General features: G+C 46.6%; 2 protein-coding genes across 5 annotated transcripts in view; one reads left to right on the top strand and one right to left on the bottom strand.

Moving 5' to 3' along the window:
• Positions 1-1388: 1388 nt before the first annotated feature.
• On the top strand, positions 1389-3370 carry LOC138760219 (histone H2B-like). Its single transcript, XM_069930558.1, has 2 exons — positions 1389-1591; positions 3139-3370. Exons 1-2 carry the CDS (start codon positions 1478-1480, stop codon positions 3292-3294), a joined length of 270 nt encoding a protein of 89 aa, XP_069786659.1. The 5' UTR covers positions 1389-1477; the 3' UTR covers positions 3295-3370.
• A 6889-nt stretch (positions 3371-10259) lies between these two features.
• catip (ciliogenesis associated TTC17 interacting protein) overlaps positions 10260-16999 on the bottom strand; it is a 42014-nt gene continuing 35274 nt past the window's right edge. For all 4 annotated transcript variants that reach the window (XM_069935980.1, XM_069935978.1, XM_069935981.1 and 1 more), the window contains 2 exons: positions 16875-16963; positions 10260-10672 (listed from right to left, as the gene is read on the bottom strand). In XM_069935980.1, the coding sequence (XP_069792081.1) occupies positions 10463-10672; positions 16875-16963 (299 nt within the window). In that variant the 3' untranslated portion in view covers positions 10260-10462. The remainder of the gene's footprint in view (positions 10673-16874; positions 16964-16999) is intronic.

Genomic DNA, 16999 nt, shown 5'->3' with positions numbered 1-16999 from the left:
GGCCTAATTTGGAGTTCTGTGTGCAGTTCTGGTCGCCTAATTATAGGAAGGATATAAACAGAGTGGAGAGAGTGCAGAGAAGGTTTACCAGAATGTTACCTGGGTTTAAGCATCTAGAGTATAGGGAGAGATTGGACAGATTAGGTCTTTATTCTTTGGAGCGTAGAAGGTTGAGAGGGGATTCGATAGAAGTATTTAAGATTATGAAAGGGATAGACAGAGTGGATGTGGATAGGCTATTTCTGTTAAGAGGAGGAAAGATGAAAACAAGAGGACATGAGTTAAGAATTAAGGGGCAGAGGTTTAGAGGTAACATGAGGGGGAACTTCTTTACTCAGAGAGTGGTAGACTTGTGGAATGATCTTCCGGGAGAAATAGTGGCGGCGGAGTCAATTGTATTATTTAAGAAAAGGTTGGACAGGTATATGGATGAGAAGAAGATGGAGGGTTATGGGCATTGTGCAGGGAGGTGGGACTAGAAAGGGGTGTTTGGTTCGGTGCGGACTAGAAGGGCCTAATGGCCTGTTTCTGTGCTGTAAATTGTTATGTTATGTTATGTTATGTTATTCCTCCAACTTATGGGTGATCTTGGTGGGAAGGTACATGAGGCCATGGTCAAACATGTGAGTCTGAGAGTGGGATGCAGAAATAAAATGGTTGACCACTGGAAAGTCCCTGTTACTGATATGGACAGAGTGAAGTGATCTCCCAGTCTGTGCCCAGTCTCTCCAACATAGAGGCCAGAGGGTCGCCCCTCAGCCACCGACACGCCTGGGAATGAATCCCAAATCATTCTATCTCCCTTTAAAACTCAAGCCCTTCAGCCCTGGCAGCATCCAGGTGAATCTGTTCCATTCCCATTCCTGGGAGGGACAGATCTTTGGAGGGAAACACGAATGTCTGCCGATGCTGGGGTTGAATGCAGTACACTACAGTGCTTGAGAAACTCAGACGTTTACACAGCATCCGCAGGAAGTAAAAGGCCTGGGCCCTTCATCCGGAAAAGCAGGCGGACTCCTGAATAGAAAGGTAGGGGGAGAGGACAAAGGAAAGGGCAAGGGGGAGGAGATAAGAGATAACAGATGGGACAGTGGGAGAGACAGAAGCTGAGAAGTGATGGGGAGAGGGCAGAGGGGCTAAGAAGCTTCCTTTAGACCAGCCATTCTCGGTGGTACATACAGAAGCTATTAAAACTTGACTGCTTCACAGGGAAAGGGGGGGGGGGGGGGGGCATAATCTTTGAACAAAACCCTAAGGGGCCACAGCCCAAAATGATGGCTGCTTTAAACCCAGCGTCTCTCCTCTTAGTTTGGGAGAAAATCAATTTGAACTTTAATAGAGGCAATTAAAATGTCACAATGACTTTGTGATGCATTGACATTGTTAATTGCTGATTGGAGAGTGTTTAAAACAGGCCTCGGTGATTATTGGAGAGATTAGTTTAGGCAGTGCGTGTCTCCTCAAAATTTGGCTCAGAATGAGGTTTGCTGTAAAATACCAACAATTGCGTGGTGTGGTCAGAGCTAAGAAGAGGATGAGTTTCAAGCGGAAAAGCCGATACTCCTCCTATATCTTCAGGGTGCTGAAGCAGGTAGGGTTTCAGCTTGATTTCTGGCTAGGGTGTGAGCCCAGTCTACTGGGAACTGGTTATGTAAAGTTTCATTAGATGGACAACAAAAAGCATCTTCTGGAGGGGAGGGGAGGGGAGGCTAAACATGAAAACCTGCAGATGTTTTTGATTTAGTTCATAGAACAGTTCATGCCCTTGATGTTGTGCTGACCTATATTTCCTTGAAAAAAACCCTCCCTACCCTGTAACCCTCTTTTTCTTCCATCCATGTGCCTGTCTAAGAGACTGATGTTCTAGCCTCCACCATCACCCCTGGCGAGGTGTTCCAGGCACCCACAACTGTCTACTTTTTAAAAAAAAAACCACTTATCCCTGATGTCACTCTCTCTGAACTTTCCACCCTTCACTAAAAAAACTCAGCAAGTTATGAAGGCATTTTTGTGTATATATAAAAAAAAACATTATTTTTAATGTGGAACTAGTCCTTTGTATCTGTTTGTTAATTGACTAAGATATAGGAACAGAAATAGGCCATTCAGCCCAATGAGTTTCCTCTTTCATTTTTCCCTTCTCCCTGTAACCTTTGATGCCCTGGTTCACCTATCAATCTCTCCCTTAAATACACCTGCCTGAGGCAACATATTCCACAGATCTGCTGCCCTCTGGCTGAAGAAATTCTCAAAGTGAGATGCTCTTCAATCCTAAGGTTTTTTAAATTTTAAAAGTTAAACCTACAGCATGGAAATGGGTCCTTTTGGCCCATGATTCTGTGCTGCCTGAGTACACCCAAATGACCTACAACCCCGTATGTCTTGAATGGTGGGAGGAAAGTGGAGCCCCCGGGGAAAACCCATGCAGACACAGGGAAAACATACAAACTCCTTCCAAACAGTGTGCGATTTGAACGCTGGTCCTGATTGCTGGCTCGATAAACAGTCTAATGTCAACTGTTCTGCTGGTTTTGTCCTCTTGTTTCCCTCCAGGGGAAACAACCTTTCTACATTGGAGTTGTTGAAGTTGCATTTGTATTATGGGACTGTTCTCCACTGGAGAATCTTAACCATACAACATTCCCTCCAAATTTGGCATCGAAGCCTCTGTTCTATGTTTGTCTGCTTCTAGCATGGAAGTCTGTTCCAACCCCCTATATATTTTTAAAATGGCTCGCATTCTCCTTTAACCCCTCCCTTCCCAACCCCTCCATTTAAATATGTGCACCATTTTTACCCAGGTAGAAAAGATTCCAACTATCCGATCTTGTAGCCGTGCTGTGGAAAAGGTCCTCTTGGCCCAACTTCCCCACACTGACAAAAATGTCCCACCCGTGCTTCCTCCAGCCTTGGCCCATCTTTAAAATTCTAACTTCTGCTGCTGCTCCTCCTCAGGTCACCTGACCTCTCTTCCTCCAGTCAGCTGACTTTTTCCTCTGGATTAGTAAGTGCTGAAGGTTAGGGGGTTGAGAGGAAAACCGTCCCAGCTAATTTTTGTGGTGGGCCTGATGGTGTTCCTTGGTCTTGTGATCCAAGGTCTTCATTTTAAATCTCAACCTTTTCAAATCTTTCTCACAGGTGCACCCAGAACATGGTTCTGTTGGTATTGTACGGATGAACTCTCTGGAGCAGATAGCAACCGAGGCAGCCAGGTTGTCCCTCTGCAGCAAGAGACGCACCATCACCAGCCAAGAAATTGGCAATGCTCTCCACCACCTTCCTCCTGGGCAGTGATCTGCATTTGCTTCATTGAGTCAATCCTTTGTAGAAATTAGATTTTTATCAATAAAACTTAATTTTAATACCTTAAGTGACTAGTCTATTTATTGTTAATTCCTTGAATGGTGCTGCCTTTTGTTCCACAAGATCTAGAAGCAGAAGTAGGCCATTCAGCCCATTGAGTCTACTCTGCCATTCCACCATGAGCTGATCCATTCTCCCACTCAGACCCTCTCCTTGTAACTTTTGATACCTGACTATTCAAATACCTATCAATCTCTGCCTTAAATACACCCAATGACCTGGTCTCCACAGCCACCCATGGTAGCAAATTCTGGAGATTTGCCACACTGGCTAAAGAAATTCCTCCACATCCTTTCAATCCTAATGTTATGCCCTACCATGGGAAACAACTCTGTCCAGACCTTTCCACATTCACAATGCTTGAGGTCCCCCTCATTCTCACGAACTCCAAGGAGCCCAATCCAAGAGCAGTCAAATGTTCCTCATATGCAAACCTTCCATTTCAAGAATTATTCTTGTGAATCTTCTCTGAACCCCCTCCAACACCAATGCATCCTTTCTTAAATGAGGAGCCCAAAACTGTACACTATACTCCAAGAGGCCTCACCAGTGCCTTTAAAGACTCAACATCACATCCCTACTCTTGTATCTCATTCCTCTAGAAATGAATGCCAACACTGCATTCGCTGCCTTCACCACTGACTCAACCTGCAGGTTCGCCTTCAGGGTCTCTTGCATGAGAGCTCCCAAGACCCTTTACACATTAGAATTTTCTACCCTTTTATTCCTTCTACCAAAGTGCATGATCATACACTTTCCAATGTTTTATTTTATTGCCATTCTTGACATCTAAGCCCCTCTGCTTCTCTTTATTATATTCAGAATGTTCTGGAAACTTACAACCACGAAACCTATCTGGCTTGCTGATCAACTTCAAAACGGGTATGAAGCCAAGCTGCTAAAACGTCAGGAAATTTAGAGCAAACGCTCTGCTGCAGGAACTTGGCAGGTCAAATTCATCAGTGGGAGTAAAAGAATGGTTTACATTCCCAATCAAGACTTGAAAGGTTCAGACATGAATGTTAACCATTCTTTTTCTGTTTCTCAGGCAGTTTGGGTTTTTTTTTGGCTTTTACAAATCTGTCTAAAAATGATTGTACTTTGGGCAACATGGTTAGTGTCAGCGATTGGGACTGGGGTTCAAATTCTGAGCTGTTTGCAAGGGCTTTGTATGTTCTCCCTGTGTCTCTATGGGTTTTCCCCTCAGGGTCTCTGGTTTCCTCTCTCTGTTTGAAACGTACCGGGGGGGGGGGGGGGGGGGCGGGCAAGGGATTATGAACTGAAAAGGGCCTCTTACAGTCCTGTAAGTCTATTTCAAAATAAAATGTCCAATGGGAAGACAGGAGCAATTTGTTTATGGCAGCATATATTACCATAGATTTGTTTTTAAAAATCTAACCATGTCTGGCAGGCAAACCGTGACTTAAAAAAAAAAGTCCTTGCCAGAGATGGCCTTAACTTTAGAAGTGGTTTAGGGGAGGAGAAACCAATGCACTAAGTTCAAGTGGGAAAAGTATCACCAGACTTTTTTCAAATCTGGCCTAAGACCTAGGATTAGAAATGAGCCATTCAGGCCTATCATTTAATCATGAGCTGATCTGTTTTCCCACTCCCTGGCTTTGTCCCAATAACAGTTCAAGTTTATTGATCATCTGATTGCACAAGGAAAACCCGAAGGAACAGCAGTCTCCAGTCCCCAGTGTGAACACGCAACCAGACATAATGCACATACAGACAAGTGATATATATGCGGAACAAGTATTTGGACATTAAAAATAAATAATTTAAATGGGAAAAACCCTTGGGTTCTTGATTAGCCAGGGAATCGATCCATCTCTGCCTTAAATACATCCAATTACTTGGCCTTCATAACCACCAATAGCAACAAATTCTACAGATTCACCATCAAAAGAATATTTTTTGCATCTGTTCTAAATGGACGCCCTTCAATCCTGAAGTTTTGCACTTTTACTGCTTTCGAGTTTCAGGGTTAAATACTTTGCAAACATTTTCATTTGAAAATCAGATACTCGTGTCCATACAAATCTTAAAAACCACAATGCTTCATCGTCATTATCTTTCTGTTCTTCACATACGCATAGAATGCCTTGGGGTTCTCCTTCATCCTATATGCTAAGGCTTTCTCCTGCCCTCTTTAAGATCTAAATCCTTTCTTAAGCTCCTTCTTGGCTGTGGTGATACAACCACTACTATAGCCACACTCCTACCGGCCTGCTGCAGTGGGCAATCAGTGTACCTGCTGGTAAGCAACCTGGGAGGCTGGCCCCACCTGCCGGCTATCTATCACCTCCTGTCTAAAGACTCGAGCCAGCCCCTTCGGGGACAGTCAGACATGTGGAGCCAGCAATACACTGAGACCTGGTGTGTACAAGTCTAAGCTAGTTGAAGTTTGTGGACTTTGCATCAGAATTATTTGCTCAGAATTTAATGAGCTTAAAATTAGAAGACCACGGAGAAGTTCGACACCATCGAGAGGCTGGATATCGACCCTCAATATCCAGACGGTCCAGCATACTTCGAGATCTGGAAGCACGCGATCAAGGTGGTCATCCACGCGCAGGCTGAGGTCGTCAATACAAACCAGAAAAAAACTCATGCACTTCACACCAAGCGGGGCCTGCGCGCTTTCCAGGCTATCCGAGACTACACAGATTCAAACCAGCAATGGCCACCCTGGAAGCCATGTACCGGCCCCCAACTAACATACTCTATGCCTGGTACCTGCTCAGTATCAGGATACGGCAGCCAGGTGAGATGGCAAACACTTACCTGGGGGCACTGCGAGAACTAGCACACCCGTGCACAATTAAAGCTGGGGTGACCACTGGCGAGGTGGAGCGACTCGCCTGAGATGCCTGCGTGTGAGGGTTGCGGTCGAGGGCGACTCGACAGAGACTGTTGGAGGAGAATAATGCCTCCTTTACCAGGATCATGGAGGTGGTCCACTCCCTAGAAGCTGCACCTCACCAAGTAGAGGTCTTCAATGCTCGCCTCCCCCATCCTCTGGTCTGGCTAACGCCAATGACATCAGTCACTGAGGGGGCCAATGTGGGTCCTACCTTGGCTACCATATATTTCTCATGAGCCCTTCTTGTTTCCTGCTTCCTCCTTCCTCTTGACTAGTTGCCTGACAGCCACGATTCCCTTTTCCTTCTCTCAGTGGGACAAACCTATCCTGAACACAGCACATGGTCACTAAACTTCCTCCATATTACCTTTGTGCTTTCACCCTTGAACATCTGTTTCCAATTTACTTTCATTAGTTCCTGCCTTGTCCCTTCATAATTAGCCCTTCCCCAGTTAAACACTTGCCCATTTTGTCTACTTTTATCCTTTTCCATAGCTATGTTGAAGCTCAGGGAGTTGTCGTCACTCTCTCCAAAATGCTCCCCCACTGAGAGGTTCGCCCCCTGACCAGGTCCATTACCCAGAACCAGATCCAGTCCGGCCTCTCCTCTCGTCGGTCGGTCCACAGACTGTGCCAGGAATCCTTCTTGGACACACCTGACAAATTCAGCCCCATCCATCCCTTTCACAGTCAGGAAGTGCCAGTCAATATTGGGGAAGTGGAAATCCCTCATAACTACAATCCTGTATTTCTCGCACCATTCCCAAATCTGCCTGCTTATCTGCCCCTCAGTGTCCAGAGGGCTATTTTGGGCTCTATAGACTATGCCCAGCACAGTGAAAGCTCCTTTCCTATGTCTGACTTCCACCCACACCTACTCAGTGGACCTTCCCTCTGCAGCCTCTTTCCTTTCTATAGCCGTGATTCTATCCCTGACCAGTAATGCTACTCCCCTCCTTTCTACCTCCCATCCTATTCATTTTAAAATACCTAAACCCCAGTACCTGCATCAGCCAATCCTGCCCTTCCTCCAGCTAAGTCCCTGTAACATCCACAACATCGTGGTTCCACGTACTGATCCATGATCTAAGTTCATCTCCTTTATTCCTCATACTCCTAGCATTGAAATAGAAACATTTCAACCCTTCGAACTGGCTGCCTTTGTTTTGTCCCCGCTTGTCCTTCCTCACTAGCTCAGAGCACATAGGATCATTGCTTTTGTCCTTCTACCCTAGTCTCTCCCCTCACATTCTGATTCTCCCCCCCCCCCCACCCCCAACCACCAAACTAATTTAAACCCTCCACAACTGCTCCAGCAAACCTCTCTGCCAGGATATTGGTCCCCCTCCAGTTCAGGTGCAGCCTATCCTTTTTGTACAGGTCAGACCCTCCCCAGAAGAGTTCCCAATGATCCAGAAGTCTGAACCCCTGCCCCAACTCTTCAGCCACGCATTCATCTGCCACAACGTCCTGTTCCTACAGGCAGCAATCCCAAGATTACCGCCCTTGAGGTTCTGCTTTTTAACTTCTTTCCTATCTCCCTATATTCCCTTTTCAGGACTTCATCCCTACTCCTATCCATGTCATTGGTCGCCACGTGGACGACAACATCCGGCTACACACCCTCCCCATCTAGAATGCTATGAACTTGATCAGAGACGTCCCTGACGCTGGCACCTGGGAGGCAACATACCATCCGGGAGCCTCGATCTTGTTCACCAAACCTCTGATCTGCTCTCCTAACCAACAAGTCCCAAATTACCGAAGATCTCTTCTACCCCCCTTCCCTTCTGAGCCAAGGGGCCAGCCTCTGAACCAGAGATGTGACCACCACAACTTGACCCTGGTAGATTGTTCCTCCCCCAACAGTATCCAAAACAGTAGACTTGTTGTTGAGGGGAGTAGCCACAGGGACGTTCTGCACTGTCTTCCCCTTCCCTCTCCTGCAGTCACCCAGTTACCTGTCTTCTGACTTTTAGGGGTGATTGTCTTCCTGAAGCTCCTATCACTGCCTCTGCCTTCTGAATGATCCCGAGTTCATCCAGCTCCAGTTTCTTAACACAGCCTCCCAGGAGCTGCAGCTGGATGCACCTCTTGCAGGTGCAATCATCAGGGACAATTGTGCTGTCCCAGATTTCCTACATCCTGCAATCGGAGCATTCGACTGCCCGAGCTGCTCTCTCCATTATCCCTTCCTAATTTAAGTTCTAAGATCTTACCTTAGTGGAATCAAGCTTGTTAAAGCCTCATGAGCCAAAGCCTCCAAGTCCCACTCTTACCCTGAGCCTCTCACACACTGGCCGCTCCGCTTGAGCTACCCCTCTTTTGTCACTGCCCCTTATCTTTATTACTCCTCCCACCAATCACCATTCTGTTTAATCATTAACTTGCTTTTTAAAAGCATTCACCTCCAGCTGGCTCCCGACAATCCCAGCTCTCTCAAGTCCCACGCTCCTCCTTTTTCGGTAACAGTCCCGAGATGTACCTCAATCTATTGATGACTGGCCCAAAACGTTGGTTACTTCCTATGGACGCTACAAGACCTGTTGAATTCCATTAGCATTTTAGTGATTTTATTAATGATTGCTGTGTCTTCTGATGTGGACCTGAACTCCACTACACCTGTCTTGCTCCACCTTGCGATCCCCTTGAGGTGGTTCTGTACCCTATCTCCACCATTCACATCTCTCGGTGATTGGTATCAGCCATACTGATCACAACTTCTTCTGGTTTTCCTGTTGTGGTCTCTACATCGGAGAGACTGGACTCAGACTGGGAGATTGCTTTGGCGAGCATCTCAGCTCTGTCTGCCACAAAAGCAGGGACCTTCCAGTGGCCACCAATAGCCCCCCCCCTGTTCCTATGCCGATATGTCTGTCCATAGTCTCATGCACTGCTAGACTGAAACCACCCACAAAGTGGAGGAACAACACCTTGTATTCTATCTTGGCACCCTCCAACTTGATGGCATTGACGTCTCTGAATTCAATTAGCCCCCTGTGGTGCCACCACTATACGTATGTATTGTATGAGCAGGCCCATCCCCTGAACCTGTGACTCCTCTCTCCCGGAAATCCTTATAAAGGCTGTTACGCCCAAACTCCTCCCTCAGTATCTTCCTCTAGTTTTGTCTTTCTCTTCCCCTTTCCTTGTCTCCTTTCCTTCAGCTCTGCATTCACAAATACACCCTCTCCTCTGATCAATTCTCACCTTCCCTCTCCTGCCCTCCTACCCATGAACAATGAACACAGTCTGTTGGTCTTTGTTCTTTCCCCTGCATTTTCTCCCCAGCCTTGTAAATCAGGAACTCGTCTCTTCTTTTTACTCAGACCTTGAAGAAGGTGTGGTGATATGTAATTACACCACTAGGTCACCAGGGATCATCCCGGTGACCTTGTCTATAAAGCAGTCCAGAGCTACAGTCTAGCCTTCCGGGTTCGTCTTGTAGAGAGACAAGACCTCTTAGTGTACATATTAGCTTATTAAAGCTGTCTTATACTCCCACTGCTGTTGTGGTTATTGTCAGTACAGAAGGGCTGAGGCCTGAAACGTCAGTTCTATATTTTTACCTCCTAAGGAGGCCTCGAGACCTGCTGAATGCCTCCAGCATTTTACTACAATCACAGCGTCTGCAGACTTTCAGTTTCACTTTATCCTGTTGGAATCTGCGACGACCTTCTACACTATCCACAACGCCTCCAACCTTTGTGTCATCCGCAAACGTACTGACCCACCCCGCCTCCTCCACTTCCTCATCCAAGACCACAAAGGGCAGGGGGTACCGGAAAACCCATGAGCCACCAACCTCCAGGCAGAATACATTTTATCTACTAGAGCTCTCTGCCTTCTGTGGGCAAGCCAATTTTGGATGCTGTGAGACCTGCTGAGTTCCTCCAGCATTTCTGAGTTTTTACACCCTTCTGTCAGGCAGAAGATGCACGTTTGACATTGCACTACGAGATTCATGGACTTTTTTTTCTTTCCCCATGCCGTTATCAGACTATTGAAAAGTTCTCATACAAAATGATACTGTCCTTGCACTGTTTTAATGGAACTTTCTCTGAAACACCATACTCTGAACTTTTATTTTGCAGAACTTGCCTCTCCTGGATAGCATGCAGCACAGTATTTTTCACCTTATCTGGGCACAATTCAATGTGGCCACAAAACAAAACATCCCAGAGTGGTGACCAAAGCCAATTGTGCGCACTTCAGCAGTTTAATGAGAATTTAAGGTTGTTTGTAGGGGTTTGCCTTGCTGGAGGTCAGGATAGGTGCTTGATCTGCTTGGAAGGTGGAGAAGGAAGAGAAATATTCTGTAGCAAAGGTGAGAACGTCCTGTGGCTTGCGGAGGAGCAGTGACTGCAGGAAGTCTGCCAGGATGCACTTCAGTTCGGGGTGGTGTCTGACGTAGCTGCTGTAGTCTGCTTTCAGAGCCTCCTGAAAGACCAGACGCACTGTCAGTGACTGTTGGTATCCTTCGTCATTTCCGCCATCTGCAATTTGGACCCCATCACCCTTCCAGCTCTCCCCAACCATTTGTGTCCGGCAGGGACTGCTCCCTTCCACGTGCATCCCTCCCTACCCGCCTTTCAGTCACCCATGGAAATGCAGGACGCAAAAGGCCTGGACAGTAAATTTAAATTTTCGACATGCAGCATGGTAACAGGCTATTTCAGCCCACGAGCCGGTGGTGCTCAATGACACCCAATCAACCTACCACCACAATACATTTTGAATAGGAGGAAACCGGAGCCCCCAGCAGACAAGGGTAAAATGTACAAACTCCGGTCCAGATCAGCAGTGCGGAAACGGCATTGTGTTAACCGCTACGCCCACCGTGCTGCCCTTTAGATGTGGCAAAGTTGTTTCCCATGATAGGGGAGTCTAGGCCATGGGGGCACAACTTCAGGATTGAAGGATGCCTAGTTATTTCTTTAGCCAGAAGGGCACATCTGGTGCCATATCTGGAATTTGCTGCCTTAGGTGGCTGGGTCACTGGGTGCATTTAAGAGGTACCTGAGGCAACTTTTTCACTCAGAGGAACGAGCTGTAGAAGTGGGTTAAACACAGTCACAGACGTAGCCAGGCAGTAGGCAGTTTTGTGTAATATTACGTTCTGTCCCATTACATGAAAATAAAGGAATCTTGATTCTATTTCCCCCAGATCGGAAAGACGGTGGGTTAATTGGCTGCTGTCTGTCGGTGGGTGGTCAAATCTGAGGCAGCATGTGGGAGAATGAAAGGAGATTACTGTAGTGTTTGTGTAACCCATTTCATTGTTATCCCCAGGTGAGGTAACTGACAGGGCAACAGCAATCTGCTAGAGGAACTTGGAGGGCCGATCAACCCCGGTGGGAGAAAAAGAACAGTCGGAATTTCAGATTGGCTGTGCTGAGGGAGATGGCCAGTATAATGAGGACAGGGTGGGAGGGATTGGACGGGGGCCACTGGGTGAACCAGGGAGAGGTGAACAATTATGGACATAGGCAGGTGCCAGATAAAGGGAGCGCAAGCAAGAGAGAAAAAAAAATACAGGTGTCACCATAAGATCTAAGAGCAGAAGTAGGACATTTGGACAGATTCATCAATGGGAAGGGTTTGCAAGAATATGGAGCAAAAGCAGGTAAATGGGATTAGCGCAAAGTGCCAACATGGTCAGCACAGACAAGTTGGGCTGAGGGGCTTATTTCCGTGCTGTGGTGATTTTTGGTTCTAAGGCCTATTCATGCTGTCTGATTCTGTTCAGCGGCACAGTGTGGGTATCGCATCCATCTACAGAGAGACATGGGAGCTATTCCGTCCCCTCTGCCTGTGCTGCCCTTCAATTTGATCTCAGCTGATCGGCTGCACAGCCAGGCAGCGGGTAGTACAGCTGCCTCAGGGTTTGAGAGATTCAGGAGTATTCAAATTTCCCCGTGACCTCCAAAATCTGTTTTTTTCCCACATCCCAAAGATGGACTTTTAATTTAATTTAAAAAATTTAGACATACAGCACGGTTACAGGCCATTTCGGCCCACGTGTCTGTGCCGCCCAATTTACACCCCATTGACCTACACCCCCGTCACATTTTTAATGGTGAGAGGAAACCAGAGCCCCTGCGGAAAACCCACGCAGACACGGGGAGAACATACAAACTTCTTAAAGACAGTGCGGGATTTGAACCCCAGTCCCGATCACTGGCACGGTAATGGTGTTGTGCTAAACGCCACGTCAACTGTATGGGGTGGGCCAACTGGCTACTGTCAATCTCCTCTAGTCTAGTCATTTTCAGCAGGGGGTCTATGGACCTCCTGGGGCTACAGCACATTTAAAAGCCTTGTTTTCTTTTCAACTTGTGTAACATAAATATTTTTGATATTTTATATGTAGTCGGTAGGAGAAAAGTATAGAAGAAAACAAAACGACCGCTTCACAGGGAAGGGGGCCCATAAACTTTGAACAGAGTCCGAAGGGGGCCACGTCAAAAAAAGTTGAGAATGGCCAGAAAATCCCTGCCACCCTTACACCCCTTCATCTCTTTAGCTCTCTCTCGTCCCTGTACTGCTGCCTATCTCTCTCTGCCCCACTCCAGTCCTTTCACCCCTCATGTCATTGCAGCTGCCTCCATTCCCTACATCATTCGCTATCTCTGTAACCCCTTCCAGTCCGTACTCCACTCCGTTTGTCTTTACTCTGTGTGGTCCACACCTTTCCCTCTCCTGGCTTGGTAACTTGAAATGTCCAGTTATGCAAAAGGCCAATTTAGGGCATGATTCCAACCTCCTGTCCATTCCAGACATCTATGTGGAGTGATCAGAAAGGACCCACATCACCCTGATACAACTTCTTCCCACTGCACTCAAGATTCTAGGTTCCTTTATCATCATGTAATAGTACAGAACATGTAATTTTGCATGAAATTGCCTACTGCCTGCCACATTAGTGTTGCTTGGCACTCCTTTACAGTATGAGAGAAAGAGAAGCAATTGAGAGTCCCTTTAGGGGCACTGAGAGCACATGGATTCGCTTCCAGCACTGGCATTCTCTACAGTCACACAGACTCCCGTTCGATCCATCAGCCACCCGAGCTTCAGATCCGAACTTCTGACATGATCAGGAAGCCTTCAGGAGCCCTTCTTGCCCTTAACATCCTCTTGAATTTCGGTTCCTTACCTAGTTCCCATGAGCCAGTCTCTAGCAGTCTGCCACCTACGTGGGTCCCCCCGATTGCAAGTCGCCTGCAGCTTGTGTAGGTCTTTCAGTTGCTGAGCTCCTCGCTCATCCACCGCCTTGGTCAGCTTCCCTGCAGGGTCATCCCCTCTGTTTCTCCCTCTCAATGAGGGGCAGGGGTGTTTCTCCCCATTTCTGGTGCCCCCCCACCAGTCCACTGCTCCCCCAGAGTCTGCAACTCCCCGTACCCACTGCTGAGCACGTCCAGCGCCTCTCCATGCTGCCCTAACCAGAACACTACTCTCGTTCCAAAAATCTATAGCACTATTTAAACCTCACCTTCATCTTATGCAAAGTAACTTGCTATGTCACAAGATTTACATCAACTCATGGCCTTGTGCGCGGCCAAACCAAGGCCACCCATAAATTGGAGGAGCAACACCTAATATTCGGTCTGGGTACTCTCCTACTGGTCGGCATTAACATCGACTTCTCCGGTTTCTGCTAGCCCACTCCCCGTTCTCCCTCCCTTCCCTTTCCCACTGTCTTCTTTCCTCCAGCTCTCCACCCTCTTCCCTCTCTATTCACAGAACCATCGCCCCCTCCCTGTTTCTCTTCTGTTGTCCCACCCTTATCCACCTATTGCCTATGGACCTGTAGTCCTCCCCTGCCCCTCCCCCACCATGTTATTCAGGTACCTGCCTGCTTTTTGCTCATACCTTGTTGAAGGGCTCAGGCCTGAAACCATAACACATACAGTAGGAGCATAAATAGGCCATTCAGCTCATCAGGTCTGCCTGCCATTCAATCACAAGTGGATCCATTTTCCCACTAGCCCCATTGCCTGCCCTTCTCTCCGATAACTATTGATGCCCTGACTAATCAAGAACCTATCAATCACTCCCTTAAATGCATCATCAGTATTTCTGTAGAAAGCAATAACAACTCAGGCAATGTTGGCTCAATACAATCCCAGACTTCAATTGACAAGACTTTATTCTCTGGTTGTCTCTTAAGGTCTCCCAATAAATACCGCCATCCTCTTTGGGGAGGGGAATCTACACAGGTCTTTCTAACTAGCCATCAGGAACCACAGAGTTAGTTAATGATGGGAGGTTATTGTCATATACATGTATAGAGGCACTAAAATCTAAACTTACTGCTGCCACATAAGTGTGACAACATTGTATTAGTATTAATCTTCAGTTATAAAATATATATATTAATAAAGTTATTTTTGTGGGTTTGGATACAGGGACGCACAGACACACACAATTACACTCAGAAAGAGAAGCCATTTTGGAGTTGCAAAGTCTGGTAAGCTACCCCAATAAAACGAGAAGTGTTTGTTCACTGGAATATCCAGGACAATGGGATTGCTCATGGAGGCCATCTGTTTAAATAAAAGACTCTTTGATTGTTTACTATGTTGTTAGAATTGAAATTCAAATGAGGAGGACTTTTGATTAAATGGCCAGTAGACAGGTCGGAGTCCGTTGGCTCATGCTTCATACTGTTGAAGAAGGCATTATGAAATTCAAAGACAGAAATGATCTCATGTGATGAGACATATGACTGAACCAGAGGCATTTTGAAACCAGAAGAAGTTGACCAACCTATGGGGAAAACAGGATTGAAGACACAGTAGCCAGAAAAGGTACTGCTACATGTTGTTTCTGGTCAAATAAGTCTTATGAGACAAACTTAGCAGAGCTGGAACTTCTCTTTTTGAAGCGCAGAATGATGAGAGGAGACTTAATAGAGGTCTACAAGATTCTGAGAGGCATAGACAGGGTGGACAGTCAGTACCTTTTCCCAGGGGTGGGAATAGCAAACAACAAAGGCCATGTGTACAAAGTGAAGGGAGGGAAGTTTAGGGGAGATTTCAGGGGTAAGAATTTTTTTATACACAGAGTTGTTCCTTGCCAAGGGTGGTACTGGAGGTTGAGACAGGGGCATTTAAGAGACTCCTAGACAGACATATGGATGGAAGAAAAATAGGTTATGGGAAGGGAGGGTTTAGTACTTTTGTAAAGTAATATATGGGTCAGTACAACATTGAGGGCTGAAGGGCCAGTACTGTAGTGTTCTATGTTCTCTAAATATTCACAGTTACAGCTAGTGCCAGTAAAAATGTGTTCTTTCAGTAGCAATACACAAATGTGTTGGAGAAATTCAGCAGGTAATGCAGCATCTATAGGAAGGAAAAAGCAACCAATGCTCTGGGCATCCTCATATCTGATGTTTCAGTCATCCAGAGAGATTCTTTGTTGGTACCAGAGTAGTTTATGGTTAGAATAGTACGAGGAGGTTCGAAAGCCTGATAGCTGTTGGATAAAAACTGTTCTTGAACCGAGAGGTGCTGGTCTTTAGGCTTCTGAACCTTCTGCCCGAAGAGAGCAGCGAGAACAGGTTGTGACCAGGATGATGGGGGCTCTTTACGGTATTGGCTGCCTTCTTGAGGCAGCGCCTCACAGAGACGTCTGCGATGGCTGGGAGATCGGAGCCTGTGATGGACCTGGCTGGGTTGGCCTCTCTCAGTAGCCTGCTGTGTTCCTGGGGAGACCTTTCCAAACTAGGTTGAGATGCAACCTGTCAGTACACCGTCCACAGTACATCTGTTCTTAGTGGAGCAATTTGGGTGGCATGGCTAGTGTAGCGGTTAGTGCGACACTATTACAGTACCAGCGACCCACGTTCGAATCCAGCGCTGTCTGTAAGGAGCTTGTATGTTCTGCCCATGTCTGCATGGGGTTTCTCCTGGGTGCTGCAGATTCTTCCCACCCTCCAAAATGTACGAGGTTGGTAGGTTAATTGGATGGCACAGGTTTCATGGATTGGAAGGGCCTTCTACTGTGAACATTAAAAGTTAAAGTTGGTGATGGTTGAGTGCCTTTTTGGGTGGGGATCACCACATTCACCCAAGTGTGAGCATGTCATGTGGAAGCTTATTCCTCCCGCCCTTCAAAGACGTACAGGGGTTGTAGGTCAATTGTAATTGAATGGCCCGGGCTCATGGGCTGGAAGGGCCTATTACATGTGTGGTGATATGTAATTACACCACTAGGTCACCAGGGGTCATCCCGGTGACCTTGTCTATAAAGCAGCCCAGAGCTACAGTCTAGCCTTCCAGGTTCATCTTGCAGAGAGACAAGGCCTCGTAGTGTACATATTAGTTTATTAAAGCTGTCTTATACTTGCACAGCTGGTGTGGTTATTGTCAGTACACCATGCTACATGTCTAAATTAAAATGAGTAGCCCATTATGCAGCGATTCCTTGCAAGGCAGCAGTGACTCAGCAGGTTCCAACTCAATGCATGCACCAATGAGCAGGAATGCAGCACACTGCATCTCAATACCATGCAACAAAGCATGTCTGAAGTTTTTTTTAGTTGAGTTTTTTTGGGTAGAGGGGGACGAATTTTCATATTTTCGGAATCTTATATCCAGACTGAATGCAAGTCTGGTTCGAAAATATGAGCAGGTACCGTTTTGTCCAAAAATTTAAAGTACAGCTGTATATCTTCCTCCCAGTTCAGTGGCTTCTTCTCAAAAATTGGTTTGGGGTCTTCCACATCTGTGAAAGTTTAAAAACAACATTTCTTTAGTGGGT

Source organism: Narcine bancroftii, chromosome 4, assembly GCF_036971445.1.
Source record: "Narcine bancroftii isolate sNarBan1 chromosome 4, sNarBan1.hap1, whole genome shotgun sequence".
Taxonomy (NCBI): Eukaryota; Metazoa; Chordata; class Chondrichthyes; order Torpediniformes; family Narcinidae; genus Narcine; species Narcine bancroftii.
Note: the sequence above shows the minus strand (reverse complement) of the source record. Positions and strands in the feature narration are given on the sequence as shown.

What these genes read in the sequence shown, in the direction of transcription:
- LOC138760219 (XM_069930558.1), top strand. Translation starts at nt 1,478, where the DNA reads ATGAGGTTTGCTGTAAAATACCAACAATTGCGTGGTGTGGTCAGAGCT. An exon ending in TCTTCAGGGTGCTGAAGCAG is followed by an intron (nt 1,592 to 3,138) that starts GTAGGGTTTCAG and finishes TCTTTCTCACAG; the next exon opens with GTGCACCCAGAACATGGTTC.